The sequence below is a fragment of the Thunnus albacares genome, chromosome 1, assembly GCF_914725855.1.
Source record: "Thunnus albacares chromosome 1, fThuAlb1.1, whole genome shotgun sequence".
In the NCBI taxonomy this organism is placed as follows: domain Eukaryota; kingdom Metazoa; phylum Chordata; class Actinopteri; order Scombriformes; family Scombridae; genus Thunnus; species Thunnus albacares.
This window is the reverse complement of record NC_058106.1, coordinates 41,116,648-41,135,061: the sequence shown is the minus strand read 5'-3', so window position 1 is coordinate 41,135,061 and position 18,414 is coordinate 41,116,648. Positions and strand designations below refer to the sequence as shown.

At 38.1% G+C, this 18,414-nt stretch overlaps 1 protein-coding gene across 5 annotated transcripts in view; it reads left to right on the top strand.

Annotated features, from left to right (window-relative positions):
- vps13c (vacuolar protein sorting 13 homolog C) overlaps positions 1–18,414 on the top strand; it is a 106,423-nt gene that overhangs the window by 18,308 nt on the left and 69,701 nt on the right. For all 5 annotated transcript variants that reach the window (XR_006404264.1, XM_044357364.1, XM_044357345.1 and 2 more), the window contains 4 exons: positions 50–242; positions 387–501; positions 627–763; positions 16,536–16,665. Coding sequence is in view for 4 of the 5 variants with exons in the window: in XM_044357364.1 (XP_044213299.1) it covers positions 50–242; positions 387–501; positions 627–763; positions 16,536–16,665 (575 nt within the window). In the remaining variant the exon portion in view is untranslated. The remainder of the gene's footprint in view (positions 1–49; positions 243–386; positions 502–626; positions 764–16,535; positions 16,666–18,414) is intronic.

The following is an 18,414-nucleotide window of genomic DNA, read 5'->3' as shown; positions in this document are numbered from 1 at the left end:
TGACAGATGAAGGAGGGAGTTTGATGTAAACATCTATGTGGTCCTGCAGGGTGGAAGCTGCATTGGAGCACTGGTATGTGACGGGGTTACAGCAGCAGGGGGCGGTGCCCTCACTCATCGCCTCAGTGGGAGACTCCGACTCCTCGCTGCTCAGTGTGGTGTTTGAGTTGAACCCTGAAGACAGCGCCGCCGACCAGCTGCTGAGAGTCAGCTCACAGCCCGTCGAGATCATCTACGACGCGGTAAACTAATCTCACCACATACATCTAACTAACCGGAACCCATAAACATCTGTTCAAACATCTGTTCAATCCTTCACCATGCAAACATCTAACCAACCCTCCACGACGCAGTAAACCAGCTGTTCTCTTCTGTTCGTCCTCCAGCTGACCATCAACAACATGACCGACTTCTTCAGGACGGGGAAAGGTGTCGACCTGGAGGTCCTGACGTCTGCCACGCTGTCCAAGCTGGAGGAGATCAAAGAGAAGACCGCCACAGGTTAGTCTTAACTGCTCTTGATCCAGAACTCAGACCCTCAACCACTTCTATAAGGGTTAGTCTCTGTTGGTCCAGCAGTGGACAGTCTGGTCTCTGCTGGACTCTTATGGTTCTGGTCTCTGCAGGACTGTCTCATATCATCGAGACCAGGAAGGTTCTGGACTTGAGGATCCATCTGAAGCCGTCCTACCTGCTACTGCCGAAGTCGGGCTTCTACGGCGACACGTCAGACCTCGTCATTGTGGACTTCGGCAGTTTACAGGTGAGAGGCCACGCCCTCAATCTGTCCATGTGTCGATTAGAACACATGTTGAAATTAGAACATGTGTTGATTAGAACACGTGTTGATTAGAACATGTGTTGATAAGAACACGTGTGTTGAGAACACGTGTTGATTAGAACATCTGTGTTGATTAGAACAGGTGTGTCGATTAGAACACATGTTGAAATTAGAACATGTGTTGATTAGAACACGTGTGTTGATTAGAACACGTGTTGATTAGAACACGTGTGTTGATTAGAACACGTGCTGATTAGAACACGTGTGTTGATTAGAACACGTGTGTTGATTAGAACACGTGTTGATTAGAACACGTGTGTTGATTAGAACATCAATCAATCAATCAATCAATTTTTATTTATATAGTGCCATATCACAACAGAAGTCATCTCAAGGCACTTTTCACATAGAGCAGGTCAAGACCGAACTCTTTAATTTACAGAGACCCAACAATTCCCCCATGAGCAGCACTTGGCGACAGCGGTAAGGAAAAACTCCCCTTTAACGGGTAGAAACCTCAAGCAGACCCCGGCTCTTGGTGGGCGGCCATCTGCTTTGACCGGTTGGGTTGAGAGAGAGAAAGAGAGAGGGAAAGGGGGAGGGGGGACAGGAGAGCAACAATCATAACAATAACAATAAGTATAAGTATCAATAGCAGCAACAGACAGGGAAGGATGCCATCAGGACTGTGAAGGACCGCGAAGGTTTGGCCCGGGAGTCAGGTTTTTCTGTGAGATGAGAAAGCACAAAAAACTCCGGGGAAGAAGCAAAGTTAGTGACATGCATTGATGTTACATGAATGCATACAGATGGAGAGGAGGAGGAGGAGAGAGGAGCTCAGTGCATCATGGGAAGTCCCCCAGCAGTCTAGGCCTATAGCAGCATAACTAAGGGCTGATCCAAGGCGAGCCTGGTCGGCCCTAACTATAAGCTTTATCAAAAAGGAAAGTTTGAAGCCTACTCTTAAACATAGAGAGGGTGTCTGCACCCCGGACTGAATCTGGTAGATGGTTCCATAGAAGAGGAGCCTGATAGCTGAAGGCTCTGCCTCCCATTCTACTTTTAAAGACTGTAGGGACCACCAGTAAGCTGCATACTGGGAGCGCAGTGTTCTAGTGGGATAATACGGTACTATGAGCTCTTCAAGATATGATGGTGCCTGACCATTAAGGGCTTTGTAAGTTAGGAGAAGGATTTTAAATTCTATTCTAGATTTTACAGGAAGCCAATGCAGCGAAGCTAAAATGGGAGAAATGTGGTCTCTTTTTCTAGTTTTAGTCAGAACACGTGCAGCTGCGTTCTGGACCAGCTGGAGAGTCTTTAGAGACTTGTTAGGGCAGCCTGATAATAAGGAATTGCAATAATCCAGCCTAGAAGTAACAAATGCGTGAACTAGTTTTTCTGCATCTTTTAGGGACAGGATGTGATTTTTGTGATATTACGTAAGTGAAAAAAGGCAGTCCTTGAAATTTGATTTATGTGGGAGTTAAAGGACATATCCTGATCAAAGATAACTCCCAGATTCCTTACGGTGGTGCTGGAGGCCAGGGTAATGCCATCCAGAGCAGCTTTATCATTAGATATTGTGTTTCTAAGGTGTTTAGGGCCAAACACAATAACTTCAGTTTTATCTGAGTTTAGTAGCAGAAAATTGCAGGTCATCCAGGTCTTTATGTCATTAAGGCATGTTTGGAGTTTGTTTAACTGATTGGGTTCATCTGGCTTCATTGATAAATATAATTGGGTATCGTCTGCGTAACAATGAAAATTTATGGAGTGTTTCCTAATAATATTACCTAAAGGAAGCATATATAAGGTGAATAGAATTGGTCCAAGTATAGAACCTTGTGGAACTCCGTGTCTAACTTTTGCCTTCATGGAGGATTCATCATTAACATGTACAAACTGAAATCGGTCTGATAAATAGGATTTAAACCAGCTTAATGCAGTTCCTTTAATGCCAATTAAATGTTCCAGTCTCTGCAAAAGGATTTGATGGTCAATTGTGTCGAATGCAGCACTAAGATCTAACAGGACAAGTATAGAGACAAATCCTTTGTCTGATGCAGTTAGGAGGTCATTTGTGACTCTCACCAGTGCTGTCTCTGTGCTATGATGCCTCTAAATCCTGACTGAAAATCCTCAAATAAACTATTGTTATGTAGAAAGTCACATAACTGATTAGAGACTGCTTTCTCAAGGATCTTAGAGAGAAATGGAAGGTTAGATATAGGTCTATAATTGGCTAAAACACCTGAATCAAGAGTAGGCTTTTTAAGAAGAGGTTTAATTACAGCTACTTTAAAGGACTGTGGTACATAGCCTGTTACTAAAGACAGATTGATCATATCTAGTAAAGAAGTGCTCACTAAGGGTAAGACTTCCTTAAGCAGCCTAGTTGGGATGGGGTCTAAGAGACAGGTTGATGGTTTAGCTGAACAAATCATTGAAGTTAGTTCAGACAAGTCTACTGGAGAAAAACAGTCCAAATATATGTCAGGATTTACAGCTGTTTCTAAGGTTCCTGTGTTTGGGGAGAGAACGGTGCCTGTTGAGGGCAGGAGGTGGTTAATTTTGTCTCTAATAGTTAGAATTTTATCATTAAAGAAGCTCATAAAGTCGTTACTACTGAGAGCTATAGGAATACATGGATCAGTAGAGTTATGACTCTTTGTCAGCCAAAGTGCTGAAAAGGAACCTAGGGCAGTTTTTATTCTCTTCTATTAATGCTGAGTAATAGGCGGCTCTGGCATTACAGAGGGCCTTCCTATATGTTTTAAGACTATCTTGCCAGACTAAGCGAGAATCTTCTACTTTGGTGGAACGCCAAGTCCTTTCCAATTTTCGCGATGTTTGCTTTAATTTGCAGGTTTGGGAGTTAAACCATGGAGCTAACCTCTTATGTTTTATTATCTTCTTTTTTAAGGGGGCGATGGAGTCGAGTGTTTGTCTTAGTGAGCCTGCAGCACTATCAATAAGATTATCAATTTGGGAGGAACTGAAGTTAACATAAGAGTCCTCTGTAGTATTGAGACATGGCAGTGAATTCAGTACTGATGGAATTGCTTCCTTAAATTTATCTACAACACTATCAGAGAGACATCTGGTGAGGACATTTTTGTCTAATGGTGTGTAATCCAGTAATAGGAATTCAAAAGTTATTAAGTAATGATCTGATAAAATAGGATTTTGTGGAAAAATTATTAAATGTTCAATTTCAATCCCATAAGCCAGAACAAGGTGGAGGGTGTGGTTCAGACAGTGAGTGGGATTATTTACACACTGAGAGAAGCCAGTTGAGTCTAATAATGAGATAAATGCAGTACTGAGACTGTCACTATCAACATCCACATGAATATTAAAATCACCTACTATAATTACTTTATCTGTACTAAGGACTAAGTTTGATAAAAACTCTGAGAATTCAGATCAGAGTTCAGAGTACGGACCAGGAGGACGGTACACTATAACAAATAGAACTGGCTGTAAAGTTTTCCAGGTTGGCTGAGAGACTAAGAACAAGGCTTTCGAATGAGTTATAATTAAATTTAGGTCTAGGGTTGATGATTAGGCTTGAGTTGAAAATGGCTGCAACTCCTCCTCCTCGGCCAGTGTCTCGAGGAATATGAGTATTAATATGACTGGGGGGAGTGGATTCATTAAGGCTGACATATTCTTCATGACACAGCCAGGTTTCAGTGAGACAAAATAAATCAATACGATGATCTGAAATTAAATCGTTTACTAAAACTGCTTTAGATGACAGAGATCTAATGTTCAAGAGTCCACATTTAATTATCTTATTTTGTTGTACTATTGCAGTAGTGGTTTTAATTTTTACTAGATTTTCATGAATGACTCTTCTTTTGTTTACTTTGGATTTAATTGATTTATGTGGTCGGGGGACAGACACAGTCTCTATGTGGTTTTGGGGACAAACGTGGTCTCTATGTGGTTTTGGGTGGGTAACTGCTCTAATGGAAGCGCAGAGAAGCGTGTAGGACTGCAGCTCTGCTTCCTGGTCTCAACTCTGGGTTGTCATGGTTTTGGTCTACTAATAAACTTGGCCATATTTCTAGATATGAGAGCAGCTCCATCCAAAGTGGGATGTATGCCGTCTCTCCTAATCAGACCAGGTCTTCCCCAGAAAGTCTGCCAATTATCTATGAAGCCCACATCGTTTGCTGGACGCCACCTCGACAACCAGCGGTTGAATTGTGACATGCGGCTATACATGTCATCACTGGTCAGATTAGGCAGCGGTCCAGAGAAAATTACGGAGTCCGACATTGTTTTAGCAAATGTACACACCGACTCAACATTAATTTTGGTGACTTCTGATTGGCGTAATCGGGAGTCGTTTCCGCCGACATGGATGACGATCGTACCATATTTACGCTTATTCTTAGCCAGCAGTTTTAAATCTGACTCAATGTCGCCCGCTCTGGCCCCAGGAATACATTTAACTATAGCTGCTGGTGTCGCTAACTTCACGTTTCTGACTATGGAGCTGCCAATAATCAGAGTTTGTTTCTCAGTGGGTGTGTCGCTGAGTGGGGAGAACCTGTTAGAAACATGAACTGGTTGGTGGTGAACCGTGGGCTTCTGCTTAGGGCTATGCTTCCTTCGGACAGTCACCCAGCCGCCCTGGCTTCCCGGCTGCTCGGGAGCTACCGGGGGAGTGGGAGCTACGCTAGGTCGGCCCGCACCGGATACTAGGGGCTGGCTAACTATATTAGCAGCTGATTGTTTTTCCGTGGTGCGGAGCCGCACTTCCAATAACTTCAAAGTGAATCCAAAAATTCACTAAGCCTTGCCTCCAGTGCTGCAAATAGACTACACTTATTACACTTATCACTATCACTAAAGGAGGCAGAGGAGTAACTAAACATTTGACACACCGAGCAAGAGAGAGCAGGAGAACGAGAGGGAGAGAGAGAAGCCATCGCTAACTGCTTAGTTTGAGTTAGCTGCTAGTGCTAGCTGCAGAGCTAAAGTAACTAACAACTTGTGCGAAAAAGTCGTTAAGAGAAAAGCGCTGAGAGTGCTTGTGTAAAACTAGCGAAAGTTTAAATATACAGCAGATATTAATCAACAGTAATGTGATATATATAGGAAAATCAACTGAGATGAGAGCAGCAACAACGCTATCAGTATACACAGTCGGCAACCGGAAATGATACAATACGCTTACCGTAGCACGTCAGCACGTCAACCCCAAGCTTACAACACCCGGTATTTACATGTGTTGATTAGAACACGTGTGTCGATTAGAACACGTGTTGATTAGAACACGTGTGTTTATTAGAACACATGTTGATTAGAACACGTGTTGATTAGAACACGTGTGTTGATTAGAACAGGTGTGTTGATTAGAACGTGTTGATTAGAACACGTGTTTATTAGAACACGTGTTGATTAGAACACGTGTTGATTAGAACACGTGTGTTGATTAGAACACGTGTGTTAATTAGAACAGGTGTGTTGATTAGAACGTGTTGATTAGAACACGTGTTTATTAGAACACGTGTTGATTAGAACACGTGTGTTGATTAGAACACGTGTGTTGATTAGAACACGTGTGTTGATTAGAACACGTGTGTTAATTAGAACACGTGTGTTGATTAGAACACCTGTGTTAATTAGAACATGTGTTGATTAGAACACGTGTGCTGATTAGAACACATGTTGAAATTAGAACATGTGTTGATTAGAACACGTGTGCTGATTAGAACATGTGTTGATTAGAACACGTGTGTTGATTAGAACATGTGTGTTGATTAGAACAGGTGTGTTGATTAGAACGTGTTTATTAGAACACGTGTTGATTAGAACACGTGTTGATTAGAACACGTGTGTTGATTAGAACACGTGTGTTAATTAGAACAGGTGTGTTGATTAGAACGTGTTGATTAGAACACGTGTTTATTAGAACACGTGTTGATTAGAACACGTGTGTTGATTAGAACACGTGTGTTGATTAGAACACGTGTGTTAATTAGAACACGTGTGTTGATTAGAACACCTGTGTTAATTAGAACATGTGTTGATTAGAACACATGTGCTGATTAGAACACATGTTGAAATTAGAACATGTGTTGATTAGAACACGTGTGCTGATTAGAACATGTGTGTTAATTAGAACACGTGTGTTAATTAGAACACGTGTGTTGATTAGAACATGTGTTGATTAGAACACGTGTGCTGATTAGAACACATGTTGAAATTAGAACATGTGTTGATTAGAACATCTGTGTTGATTAGAACATGTGTTGATTAGAACATCTGTGTTGATTAGAACACGTGTGTTGATTAGAACACGTGTGTTGATTAGAACATGTGTTGATTAGAACATGTGTTGATTAGAACACGTGTGTTGATTAGAACACGTGTGTTGATTAGAACATGTGTTGATTAGAACATGTGTTGATTAGAACACGTGTGTTGATTAGAACACGTGTGTTGATTAGAACATGTGTTGATTAGAACACGTGTGTTGATTAGAACGTGTCGATTAGAACACGTGTGTTCATTAGAACATGTGTGTTGATTAGAAGATGTGTTGATTAGAACACGTGTGTTGATTAGAACACGTGTGTTGATTAGAACATGTGTGTTAATTAGAACATGTGTTGATTAGAACAGGTGTGTTGATTAGAACATGTGTGTTAATTAGAACATGTGTTGATTAGAACACGTGTGTCGATTAGAACACGTGTGTTAATTAGAACATGTGTTGATTAGAACACGTGTTTATTAGAACACGTGTTGATTAGAACACGTGTGTTGATTAGAACACGTGTGTTGATTAGAACACGTGTGTTGATTAGAACATGTGTTGATTAGAACACGTGTGTTAATTAGAACACGTGTGTTGATTAGAACATGTGTTGATTAGAACACGTGTGTTGATTAGAACGTGTCGATTAGAACATGTGTGTTAATTAGAACATGTGTGTTAATTAGAACATGTGTGTTGATTAGAACACGTGTGTTGATTAGAACGTGTCGATTAGAACACGTGTGTTAATTAGAACATGTGTTGATTAGAACACGTGTGTTGATTAGAACGTGTCGATTAGAACATGTGTGTTAATTAGAACATATGTGTTAATTAGAACATGTGTGTTGATTAGAACACGTGTTGATTAGAACACGTGTGTTGATTAGAACACGTGTGTTAATTAGAACAGGTGTGTTGATTAGAATGTGTTGATTAGAACACGTGTGTTAATTAGAACAGGTGTGTTGATTAGAACGTGTTGATTAGAACACGTGTGTTGATTAGAACGTGTCGATTAGAACATGTGTGTTAATTAGAACATGTGTGTTAATTAGAACATGTGTGTTGATTAGAACACGTGTTGATTAGAACACGTGTGTTGATTAGAACACGTGTGTTAATTAGAACAGGTGTGTTGATTAGAACGTGTTGATTAGAACACGTGTTTATTAGAACACGTGTTGATTAGAACACGTGTGTTGATTAGAACACGTGTGTTGATTAGAACACCTGTGTTAATTAGAACATGTGTTGATTAGAACACGTGTGCTGATTAGAACACATGTTGAAATTAGAACATGTGTTGATTAGAACACGTGTGCTGATTAGAACATGTGTTGATTAGAACACGTGTGTTGATTAGAACAGGTGTGTTGATTAGAACGTGTTTATTAGAACACGTGTTGATTAGAACACGTGTTGATTAGAACACGTGTGTTGATTAGAACACGTGTGTTAATTAGAACAGGTGTGTTGATTAGAACGTGTTGATTAGAACACGTGTTTATTAGAACACGTGTTGATTAGAACACGTGTGTTGATTAGAACACGTGTGTTGATTAGAACACGTGTGTTAATTAGAACACGTGTGTTGATTAGAACACCTGTGTTAATTAGAACATGTGTTGATTAGAACACGTGTGCTGATTAGAACACATGTTGAAATTAGAACATGTGTTGATTAGAACACGTGTGCTGATTAGAACGTGTTGATTAGAACACGTGTGTTGATTAGAACATGTGTGTTAATTAGAACACATGTGTTGATTAGAACACGTGTGCTGATTAGAACACATGTTGAAATTAGAACATGTGTTGATTAGAACATCTGTGTTGATTAGAACATGTGTTGATTAGAACATCTGTGTTGATTAGAACACGTGTGTTGATTAGAACACGTGTGTTGATTAGAACATGTGTTGATTAGAACATGTGTTGATTAGAACACGTGTGTTGATTAGAACACATGTGTTGATTAGAACATGTGTTGATTAGAACATGTGTTGATTAGAACACGTGTGTTGATTAGAACACGTGTGTTGATTAGAACATGTGTTGATTAGAACACGTGTGTTGATTAGAACGTGTCGATTAGAACACGTGTGTTCATTAGAACATGTGTGTTGATTAGAAGATGTGTTGATTAGAACACGTGTGTTGATTAGAACACGTGTGTTGATTAGAACATGTGTGTTAATTAGAACATGTGTTGATTAGAACAGGTGTGTTGATTAGAACATGTGTGTTAATTAGAACATGTGTTGATTAGAACACGTGTGTCGATTAGAACACGTGTGTTAATTAGAACATGTGTTGATTAGAACACGTGTTTATTAGAACACGTGTTGATTAGAACACGTGTGTTGATTAGAACACGTGTGTTGATTAGAACATGTGTTGATTAGAACACGTGTGTTAATTAGAACACGTGTGTTGATTAGAACATGTGTTGATTAGAACACGTGTGTTGATTAGAACGTGTCGATTAGAACATGTGTGTTAATTAGAACATGTGTGTTAATTAGAACATGTGTGTTGATTAGAACACGTGTGTTGATTAGAACGTGTCGATTAGAACACGTGTGTTAATTAGAACATGTGTTGATTAGAACACGTGTGTTGATTAGAACAGGTGTGTTGATTAGAACGTGTTTATTAGAACACGTGTTGATTAGAACACGTGTTGATTAGAACACGTGTGTTGATTAGAACACGTGTGTTAATTAGAACAGGTGTGTTGATTAGAACGTGTTGATTAGAACACGTGTTTATTAGAACACGTGTTGATTAGAACACGTGTGTTGATTAGAACACGTGTGTTGATTAGAACACGTGTGTTAATTAGGACACGTGTGTTGATTAGAACACCTGTGTTAATTAGAACATGTGTTGATTAGAACACGTGTGCTGATTAGAACACATGTTGAAATTAGAACATGTGTTGATTAGAACACGTGTGCTGATTAGAACGTGTTGATTAGAACACGTGTGTTGATTAGAACATGTGTGTTAATTAGAACACATGTGTTGATTAGAACACGTGTGCTGATTAGAACACATGTTGAAATTAGAACATGTGTTGATTAGAACATCTGTGTTGATTAGAACATGTGTTGATTAGAACATCTGTGTTGATTAGAACACGTGTGTTGATTAGAACACGTGTGTTGATTAGAACATGTGTTGATTAGAACATGTGTTGATTAGAACACGTGTGTTGATTAGAACACATGTGTTGATTAGAACATGTGTTGATTAGAACATGTGTTGATTAGAACACGTGTGTTGATTAGAACACGTGTGTTGATTAGAACATGTGTTGATTAGAACACGTGTGTTGATTAGAACGTGTCGATTAGAACACGTGTGTTCATTAGAACATGTGTGTTGATTAGAAGATGTGTTGATTAGAACACGTGTGTTGATTAGAACACGTGTGTTGATTAGAACATGTGTGTTAATTAGAACATGTGTTGATTAGAACAGGTGTGTTGATTAGAACATGTGTGTTAATTAGAACATGTGTTGATTAGAACACGTGTGTCGATTAGAACACGTGTGTTAATTAGAACATGTGTTGATTAGAACACGTGTTTATTAGAACACGTGTTGATTAGAACACGTGTGTTGATTAGAACACGTGTGTTGATTAGAACATGTGTTGATTAGAACACGTGTGTTAATTAGAACACGTGTGTTGATTAGAACATGTGTTGATTAGAACACGTGTGTTGATTAGAACGTGTCGATTAGAACATGTGTGTTAATTAGAACATGTGTGTTAATTAGAACATGTGTGTTGATTAGAACACGTGTTGATTAGAACACGTGTGTTGATTAGAACACGTGTGTTAATTAGAACAGGTGTGTTGATTAGAACGTGTTGATTAGAACACGTGTTTATTAGAACACGTGTTGATTAGAACACGTGTGTTGATTAGAACACGTGTGTTGATTAGAACACCTGTGTTAATTAGAACATGTGTTGATTAGAACACGTGTGCTGATTAGAACACATGTTGAAATTAGAACATGTGTTGATTAGAACACGTGTGCTGATTAGAACATGTGTTGATTAGAACACGTGTGTTGATTAGAACATGTGTGTTGATTAGAACAGGTGTGTTGATTAGAACGTGTTTATTAGAACACGTGTTGATTAGAACACGTGTTGATTAGAACACGTGTGTTGATTAGAACACGTGTGTTAATTAGAACAGGTGTGTTGATTAGAACGTGTTGATTAGAACACGTGTTTATTAGAACACGTGTTGATTAGAACACGTGTGTTGATTAGAACACGTGTGTTAATTAGAACACGTGTGTTGATTAGAACACCTGTGTTAATTAGAACATGTGTTGATTAGAACACGTGTGCTGATTAGAACACATGTTGAAATTAGAACATGTGTTGATTAGAACACGTGTGCTGATTAGAACATGTGTTGATTAGAACACGTGTGTTGATTAGAACATGTGTGTTAATTAGAACACATGTGTTGATTAGAACACGTGTGCTGATTAGAACACATGTTGAAATTAGAACATGTGTTGATTAGAACATCTGTGTTGATTAGAACATGTGTTGATTAGAACATCTGTGTTGATTAGAACACGTGTGTTGATTAGAACATGTGTTGATTAGAACACGTGTGTTGATTAGAACACGTGTGTTGATTAGAACATGTGTTGATTAGAACATGTGTTGATTAGAACACGTGTGTTGATTAGAACACGTGTGTTGATTAGAACATGTGTTGATTAGAACACGTGTGTTGATTAGAACGTGTCGATTAGAACACGTGTGTTCATTAGAACATGTGTGTTGATTAGAAGATGTGTTGATTAGAACACGTGTGTTGATTAGAACACGTGTGTTGATTAGAACATGTGTGTTAATTAGAACATGTGTTGATTAGAACACGTGTGTTGATTAGAACATGTGTGTTAATTAGAACATGTGTTGATTAGAACACGTGTGTCGATTAGAACACGTGTGTTAATTAGAACATGTGTTGATTAGAACACGTGTTTATTAGAACACGTGTTGATTAGAACACGTGTGTTGATTAGAACACGTGTGTTGATTAGAACACGTGTGTTAATTAGAACACGTGTGTTGATTAGAACGTGTCGATTAGAACACGTGTGTTAATTAGAACATGTGTTGATTAGAACACGTGTGTTGATTAGAACGTGTCGATTAGAACATGTGTGTTAATTAGAACATGTGTGTCGATTAGAACACGTGTGTTAATTAGAACATGTGTTGATTAGAACACGTGTTTATTAGAACACGTGTTGATTAGAACACGTGTGTTGATTAGAACACGTGTGTTGATTAGAACACGTGTGTTAATTAGAACATGTGTTGATTAGAACACGTGTTTATTAGAACACGTGTTGATTAGAACACGTGTGTTGATTAGAACACGTGTGTTGATTAGAACACGTGTGTTAATTAGAACACGTGTGTTGATTAGAACGTGTCGATTAGAACACGTGTGTTAATTAGAACATGTGTGTTGATTAGAACGTGTTGATTAGAACATGTGTGTTAATTAGAACATGTGTGTTGATTAGAACACGTGTGTCGATTAGAACACGTGTGTTAATTAGAACATGTGTTGATTAGAACACGTGTTTATTAGAACACGTGTTGATTAGAACACGTGTGTTGATTAGAACACGTGTGTTGATTAGAACACGTGTGTTAATTAGAACACGTGTGTTGATTAGAACGTGTCGATTAGAACACGTGTGTTAATTAGAACATGTGTTGATTAGAACACGTGTTTATTAGAACACGTGTTGATTAGAACACGTGTGTTGATTAGAACACGTGTGTTGATTAGAACACGTGTGTTGATTAGAACACGTGTGTTAATTAGAACATGTGTTGATTAGAACACGTGTGTTGATTAGAACGTGTCGATTAGAACACGTGTGTTAATTAGAACATGTGTTGATTAGAACACGTGTGTTGATTAGAACGTGTCGATTAGAACATGTGTGTTAATTAGAACATGTGTGTTAATTAGAACATGTGTGTTGATTAGAACATGTGTGTCGATTAGAACACGTGTGTTAATTAGAACATGTGTTGATTAGAACACGTGTTTATTAGAACACGTGTTGATTAGAACACGTGTGTTGATTAGAACACGTGTGTTGATTAGAACACGTGTGTTAATTAGAACATGTGTTGATTAGAACACGTGTTTATTAGAACACGTGTTGATTAGAACACGTGTGTTGATTAGAACACGTGTGTTGATTAGAACACGTGTGTTAATTAGAACACGTGTGTTGATTAGAACGTGTCGATTAGAACACGTGTGTTAATTAGAACATGTGTTGATTAGAACACGTGTGTTGATTAGAACGTGTCCATTAGAACATGTGTGTTAATTAGAACATGTGTGTTGATTAGAACACGTGTGTTGATTAGAACACGTGTGTTGATTAGAACACGTGTGTTGATTAGAACATGTGTGTTGATTAGAACATGTGTTGATTAGAACACGTGTGTTAATTAGAACATGTGTTGATTAGAACACGTGTGTTGATTAGAACATGTGTTGATTAGAACATGTGTTGATTAGAACACGTGTGATTAGAACACGTGTGTTAATTAGAACGTGTCGATTAGAACACGTGTGTTAATTAGAACATGTGTGTTGATTAGAACATGTGTGTTGATTAGAACGTGTCGATTAGAACATGTGTGTTAATTAGAACATGTGTGTTAATTAGAACATGTGTGTTGATTAGAACATGTGTGTTGATTAGAACATGTGTGTCGATTAGAACACGTGTGTTAATTAGAACATGTGTTGATTAGAACACGTGTTTATTAGAACACGTGTTGATTAGAACACGTGTGTTGATTAGAACACGTGTGTTGATTAGAACACGTGTGTTAATTAGAACATGTGTTGATTAGAACACGTGTTTATTAGAACACGTGTTGATTAGAACACGTGTGTTGATTAGAACACGTGTGTTGATTAGAACACGTGTGTTAATTAGAACACGTGTGTTGATTAGAACGTGTCGATTAGAACACGTGTGTTAATTAGAACATGTGTGTTGATTAGAACGTGTTGATTAGAACATGTGTGTTAATTAGAACATGTGTGTTGATTAGAACACGTGTGTCGATTAGAACACGTGTGTTAATTAGAACATGTGTTGATTAGAACACGTGTTTATTAGAACACGTGTTGATTAGAACACGTGTGTTGATTAGAACACGTGTGTTAATTAGAACACGTGTGTTGATTAGAACGTGTCGATTAGAACACGTGTGTTAATTAGAACATGTGTTGATTAGAACACGTGTGTTGATTAGAACGTGTCCATTAGAACATGTGTGTTAATTAGAACATGTGTGTTGATTAGAACGTGTTGATTAGAACACGTGTGTTGATTAGAACACGTGTTTTGATTAGAACACGTGTGTTGATTAGAACATGTGTGTTGATTAGAACATGTGTTGATTAGAACACGTGTGTTAATTAGAACATGTGTTGATTAGAACACGTGTGTTGATTAGAACATGTGTTGATTAGAACATGTGTTGATTAGAACACGTGTGATTAGAACACGTGTGTTAATTAGAACGTGTCGATTAGAACACGTGTGTTAATTAGAACATGTGTGTTGATTAGAACATGTGTTGATTAGAACATGTGTGTTGATTAGAACGTGTCGATTAGAACACGTGTGTTAATTAGAACATGTGTGTTGATTAGAACATGTGTTGATTAGAACGTGTCGATTAGAACACGTGTGTTAATTAGAACATGTGTGTTGATTAGAACATGTGTTAATTAGAACACGTGTGTTGATTAGAACATGTGTTGATTAGAACACGTGTGTTGATTAGAACGTGTCGATTAGAACACGTGTGTTCATTAGAACATGTGTGTTGATTAGAAGATGTGTTGATTAGAACACGTGTGTTGATTAGAACACGTGTGTTGATTAGAACATGTGTGTTAATTAGAACATGTGTTGATTAGAACACGTGTGTTGATTAGAACATGTGTGTTAATTAGAACATGTGTTGATTAGAACACGTGTGTCGATTAGAACACGTGTGTCGATTAGAACACGTGTGTTAATTAGAACACGTGTTTATTAGAACACGTGTTGATTAGAACACGTGTGTTGATTAGAACACGTGTGTTGATTAGAACACGTGTGTTGATTAGAACGTGTCGATTAGAACACGTGTGTTAATTAGAACATGTGTTGATTAGAACACGTGTGTTGATTAGAACGTGTCGATTAGAACATGTGTGTTAATTAGAACATGTGTGTTAATTAGAACATGTGTGTTGATTAGAACATGTGTGTCGATTAGAACACGTGTGTTAATTAGAACATGTGTTGATTAGAACACGTGTTTATTAGAACACGTGTTGATTAGAACACGTGTGTTGATTAGAACACGTGTGTTGATTAGAACACGTGTGTTAATTAGAACATGTGTTGATTAGAACACGTGTTTATTAGAACACGTGTTGATTATAACACGTGTGTTGATTAGAACACGTGTGTTGATTAGAACACGTGTGTTAATTAGAACACGTGTGTTGATTAGAACGTGTCGATTAGAACACGTGTGTTAATTAGAACATGTGTGTTGATTAGAACGTGTTGATTAGAACATGTGTGTTAATTAGAACATGTGTGTTGATTAGAACACGTGTGTCGATTAGAACACGTGTGTTAATTAGAACATGTGTTGATTAGAACACGTGTTTATTAGAACACGTGTTGATTAGAACACGTGTGTTGATTAGAACACGTGTGTTGATTAGAACACGTGTGTTGATTAGAACGTGTCGATTAGAACACGTGTGTTAATTAGAACATGTGTTGATTAGAACACGTGTGTTGATTAGAACGTGTCCATTAGAACATGTGTGTTAATTAGAACATGTGTGTTGATTAGAACACGTGTGTTGATTAGAACACGTGTGTTGATTAGAACACGTGTGTTGATTAGAACATGTGTGTTGATTAGAACATGTGTTGATTAGAACACGTGTGTTAATTAGAACATGTGTTGATTAGAACACGTGTGTTGATTAGAACATGTGTTGATTAGAACATGTGTTGATTAGAACACGTGTGATTAGAACACGTGTGTTAATTAGAACGTGTCGATTAGAACACGTGTGTTAATTAGAACATGTGTGTTGATTAGAACATGTGTTGATTAGAACATGTGTGTTGATTAGAACGTGTCGATTAGAACACGTGTGTTAATTAGAACATGTGTGTTGATTAGAACATGTGTTGATTAGAACGTGTCGATTAGAACACGTGTGTTAATTAGAACATGTGTGTTGATTAGAACATGTGTTAATTAGAACACGTGTGTTAATTAGAACATGTGTTGATTAGAACATGTGTTAATTAGAACACGTGTGTTAATTAGAACATGTGTGTTTTCAGTTGAACAGTGTGGAGCAGAGCGGTTTCAGTTCGTCGTCGTCCTTTTCTTCTCTGGAGGAGATCATGGATCGAGCATACGAGAGATACAGCGTTGAGCTGCGACGAGTCCAGGTGCTCTACAGCAAGTCAGGTAAATAATACACACTTATACAACTACACACAACTACACAACTACACACAACTACACACAGAGAGTCCAGGTGCTCTACAGCAAGTCAGGTAAATAATACACACAACTACACACAACTACACACAACTACACAACTATACAACTACACACAGAGAGTCCAGGTGCTCTACAGCAAGTCAGGTAAGTAATACACACAACTACACACAACTACACACAACTACACACAACTACACACAACTACACAACTACACAACTATACACAACTATACAACTACACACAACTACACAACTACACAACTATACACAACTATATAACTACACACAACTACACACAACTACACACAACTACACAACTACACACAGAGAGTCCAGGTGCTCTACAGCAAGTCAGGTAAGTAATACACACTCATATACAACTACACACAACTACACACAACTACACACAACTACACACAACTACACACCTATACAACTACACACAACTACACACAACTACACACCTACACAACTCTACAACTATACAACTACACACAGCAAGTCAGGTAAATAATACACACTCATATATAACTACACACAACTACACACAACTATACAACTATACAACTACACAACTATACAACTACACAACTATACAACTACACACAACTACACAACCATACAACTACACAACTATACAGCTACACACAACTACACACCTATACAACTATACACAACTACACACAACTACACACAACTACACACCTACACAACTCTACAACTATACAACTACACACAGCAAGTCAGGTAAATAATACACACTCATATATAACTACACACAACTACACACAACTATACAACTATACAACTACACAACTATACAACTACACAACTATACAACTACACACAACTACACAACCATACAACTACACAACTATACAACTACACACAACTACACACCTATACAACTATACAACTACACAACTATACAACTACACACAACTACACACAACTATACAACTATACAACTACACAACTATACAACTACACAACTATACAACTACACACAACTACACACCTATACAACTATACAACTACACAACTATACAACTACACACAACTACACACAACTATACAACTATACAACTACACAACTATACAACTACACAACTATACAACTACACACAACTACACAACCATACAACTACACAACTATACAACTACACACAACTACACAACTATACAACTATACAACTAACCCTATAACCCTATATATAACTACACACAACTACACAACTACACAACTATACACAACTATATAACTACACACAACTACACACAACTACACAACTACACACAGAGAGTCCAGGTGCTCTACAGCAAGTCAGGTAAGTAATACACACTCATATACAACTACACACAACTACACACAACTACACACAACTACACACAACTACACACCTATACAACTACACACAACTACACACAACTACACACCTACACAACTCTACAACTATACAACTACACACAGCAAGTCAGGTAAATAATACACACTCATATATAACTACACACAACTACACACAACTATACAACTATACAACTACACAACTATACAACTACACAACTATACAACTACACACAACTACACAACCATACAACTACACAACTATACAACTACACACAACTACACACCTATACAACTATACACAACTACACACAACTACACACAACTACACACCTACACAACTCTACAACTATACAACTACACACAGC